General features: G+C 44.6%; 1 protein-coding gene across 1 annotated transcript in view; it reads left to right on the top strand.

The window, feature by feature from the left end:
- LOC138950057 (calponin homology domain-containing protein DDB_G0272472-like) overlaps window positions 1-1,320 on the top strand; it is a 1,390-nt gene extending 70 nt beyond the window's left edge. The window contains exons 1-2 of the mRNA XM_070321838.1: window positions 1-917; window positions 1,255-1,320. The exon at window positions 1-917 is cut by the window's left edge and continues 70 nt beyond it. Of these exons, the coding sequence (XP_070177939.1) occupies window positions 1-917; window positions 1,255-1,320 (983 nt within the window). The remainder of the gene's footprint in view (window positions 918-1,254) is intronic.
- The last annotated feature ends 2,459 nt before the right edge of the window (window positions 1,321-3,779 follow it).

The raw sequence follows: 3,779 nt of genomic DNA, 5'->3' as shown, positions 1-3,779 counted from the left end.
CAGATGAAGATCTCAAAAAGTTTGTAGAGGCTTGTTGTCGTGATGAGAGAATGGCAATCAGGACGGCAGCAAGAGAAAGGAATTTGGCTTTGGAAATAAAAGATAGAGAGTTTGAAAGGGAGAAAGATTTGGCTATGCTACTGAAAGAAAAAGAGTGGGAAGCAACAAGGGATCAGAAGGAAAAAGAGTTGGCTTTGGAAAAAGAGTTGGCTTTGGACAAAGAGTTGGCTTTGGACAAAGAGTTGGCTTTGGACAAAGAGTTGGCTTTGGACAAAGAGTTGGCTTTGGACAAAGAGTTGGCTTTGGACAAAGAGTTGGCTTTGGACAAAGAGTTGGCTTTGGACAAAGAGTTGGCTTTGGACAAAGAGTTGGCTTTGGACAAAGAGTTGGCTTTGGACAAAGAGTTGGCTTTGGACAAAGAGTTGGCTTTGGACAAAGAGTTGGCTTTGGACAAAGAGTTGGCTTTGGACAAAGAGTTGGCTTTGGACAAAGAGTTGGCTTTGGACAAAGAGTTGGCTTTGGAAAAAGAGTTGGCTTTGGACAAAGAGTTGGCTTTGGACAAAGAGTTGGCTTTGGACAAAGAGTTGGCTTTGGACAAAGAGTTGGCTTTGGACAAAGAGTTGGCTTTGGACAAAGAGTTGGCTTTGGACAAAGAGTTGGCTTTGGACAAAGAGTTGGCTTTGGACAAAGAGTTGGCTTTGGACAAAGAGTTGGCTTTGGACAAAGAGTTGGCTTTGGACAAAGAGTTGGCTTTGGACAAAGAGTTGGCTTTGGACAAAGAGTTGGCTTTGGACAAAGAGTTGGCTTTGGACAAAGAGTTGGCTTTGGAAAAAGAAAAACTTGCTCTAGAGAAACACTTTAGAGAGGAGCAGTTGCAGTTGGAGCAAGCCAAGTTGAAACAAAAAGCACAGTCTGACGTAGGGATAATGTGGATTCGAAGAAAATGGCCACCAAACCCAAGTTACCATGGTTTGACGAAAAAAATGATGGCATAGAGAGTTACTTGCGTCGTTTTGAAAGTTACGCCAAGGCTCTTCATTGGGACGAGTCGGATTGGGCTGGTAGTCTCATTTCTTTGTTGCGAGGTCGTGCTTTGACTTATTCTCAGGAGATTTCGCCATCCGAACAGAATGACTACAATGTGTTGTCCAAGCATTTGTTGAAACGTTTCAGGTGTACTGAGGAGGGATTTCGCCTACAGTTTCGCTCTGTAAAACCAGAATCGAGTGAGAATATGTTCACATTCTTTTCCAGGTTGAAGAGATGTTTCTACAGATGGCAAGAGATGGCGGGGATCGAAGAGAAAGAGAGAAGTTCTAAGCTTGCTGACTTATGCATGCGGGAGCAGATATTGTCAGCTTGTTCGGGTCCTCTGGTAACATTTTTGAAGGAAGGTGCTTATCAAACGGCAGAATCCATGATTGAAGCTGCTGATAGGTATCGAGAAGCTCATCCTACCCAAAACATGGCGGCGAAGGGAAATACCGATCCATTTTTGGCAAATGTTTCGTTACCGGAGGCGGAGAGTCCTCGAGGAGGTGGTTTTGGTGGACATGGAACACAAGGGACATACAACAATAGGTTTCGTCCTAGTGGGAGATTTGTACCAGGTCGTGGCAGAGGTGCTGCTACTGCTAGTGGTGATATGAGGGGAACTGATTCAAAAGGATTCGCCTTTGGGAGAGGTGGTGGAAATAGTAGAGGATACTTTCAAGGTGCTGTTGGTAAGTGTTGGTGGTGTGGGCAGTCTTCTCACAAGATTGCTGATTGTCCTTCTAAGGCAAAAGACCACAAGGTGAAGAGCGCACATGTGGCTGTTATGTCGGAGAACACAGTTGAGCAGTCTGTTGTGTCGGTTGGTCTGTCAGGCAGTGATGACTTACCAGAGTCAATTCAAACTTGTCAGGGTTCATTGAACGGGATTGAGGTGACAATTATGCTTGATTCTGGTTGTTCGACAGTGGGTGTGCGGAAATCGTTGGTGAGTGATGACCATTTGACTGGCAGGGTGCAGTTGTGTCGGCAGTTTAGTGGAGACGTCGTGCGTCTACCTATTGCTACGGTCAGTTTGGATACTCCTTACTTTTCAGGCGAGGTGGATGCATGTGTGATTAACAATCCAGTGTGCGACGTCATTCTCGGTAAAATTCCGGGATCAACATTTCAGTATGTCGAGGTCACAGCGGCTGTTCAGACAAGAGCTGAGAAAGCAAGGGAACAACGTCATTTTAGGCCTATTCTGACCACAAAAGCGCCGCAGTTGGACATTTCAGCTGAAAAGTTAGCTGAATTGCAGAAGTCGGACGACACATTGAAATCACTTTTCGACAAGGTCGGAGCAGCAAAACAGGAGGATTCAGTGGGATGTGTTACGTCTTTTGTTTTGCGGGATGGTTTGTTGTACCGGAAGGTGTATTCAAAGAAAACTCAAAAGGTGGACTGGCAGGTGGTGGTACCTTTGATTCTGCGAGAGTCTGTGTTGATTGCGGCACACGATGGTTTGTTTGGGGGACACATGGGACCGAACAGCACATTCAAGAGGATTAGTCCAATTTTGTTTTGGCCTGGTTACCGTCAGTACATCAAACAATACTGTCGTTCTTGTCAGGTGTGCCAGAAGACTTTTCCAAAGGGTCGAGTGACGCAAGCACCACTGCAGCCTGTACCTGTGATTGATACTCCATTTTCACGCGTGTGCATTGATCTCATTGTCCGCGTTCTGTTAGGCTTGATCGGTTTCTTTCGCCGGTATGTTCCAAACTTTGCGTCTGTGGTCGCGCCGCTCGTGAACTTGACAAAGAAAAACCAACCGAGCAAAGTCAAGTGGAGTGAGAAGTGTCAAACTGCTTTTGACACGGTGAAGCAAATTTTGTCATCAGAACCAGTGGTTGTGTTGCCAGATTTTGCAAAACCATTCACGGTTCGATCGGATGCATCGTCGTCTGGCATTGGTGCGGTTCTCATGCAAGCAGACGATGGTGGGAGTCTCCACCCTGTTCTGTACGCTAGCAGAAAACGGTTGGATAGGGAGACTAGGTATTCCACAGTGGAGAGAGAATGCCTTGCACTGGTTTGGGCTGTGGACAAATTCCACAGATACTTGTTCGGAACCCACTTTTGTGTCGAAACTGATCACAGACCATTGACATACTTGAAGCAGTCCAAAACCAGCAACGGCCGTCTGTTGCGTTGGGCGTTGTCTCTCCAGGACTACTCGTTTTCGGTAGTTCCCATTGATGGTGTTCGCAATTTTGAGGCGGATGTCTTGTCACGATTGAGCCAGTGAATTTTTTTTTTTTACAGAAATTTGTCGAACGCTGTTGTACAAAGTCAAAGACAAGCTGTGTTACTGTCTTTGATTTCCATTCTAAGGTCATGATGTTGTTCATTAGTTTGAAAATGTTCATGAAAATTTCTAGTTAATTAACACCTCAATTTCGTGCGTATTCACATGTAGCAAACATCCATGAGAGTAGTACCGTTGTGAGTTGTTTCGGTCTTACATTAGGGGAATTTTCTGAGACAGAGGAAGTTGTACTCAGAATGTTGGTGTTTGGAATTATGGGCCCTAATTAGTTCCAAAATCAACAAGTGTATTTTTGCTAAGTAACGGCATGAAAGTTTACTTAGTAAATGGTAGTGAGCATTGTAATGGTTGTATACATCTAGGTGATATAATCCATTTGGCTATAGGCTAGGCCTATATTTTACATGCATTTTGGCATGTTTGGCTCATTTATTGGACTATTGTTTGACTTTAGTGATGATAAGTCAATGTG

Source organism: Littorina saxatilis, linkage group LG16 (assembly GCF_037325665.1).
Source record: "Littorina saxatilis isolate snail1 linkage group LG16, US_GU_Lsax_2.0, whole genome shotgun sequence".
Lineage (NCBI taxonomy): Eukaryota > Metazoa > Mollusca > Gastropoda > Littorinimorpha > Littorinidae > Littorina > Littorina saxatilis.
The sequence above is the reverse complement of the archived record's forward strand: the minus strand, read 5'-3'. Positions and strand labels throughout refer to the sequence as shown.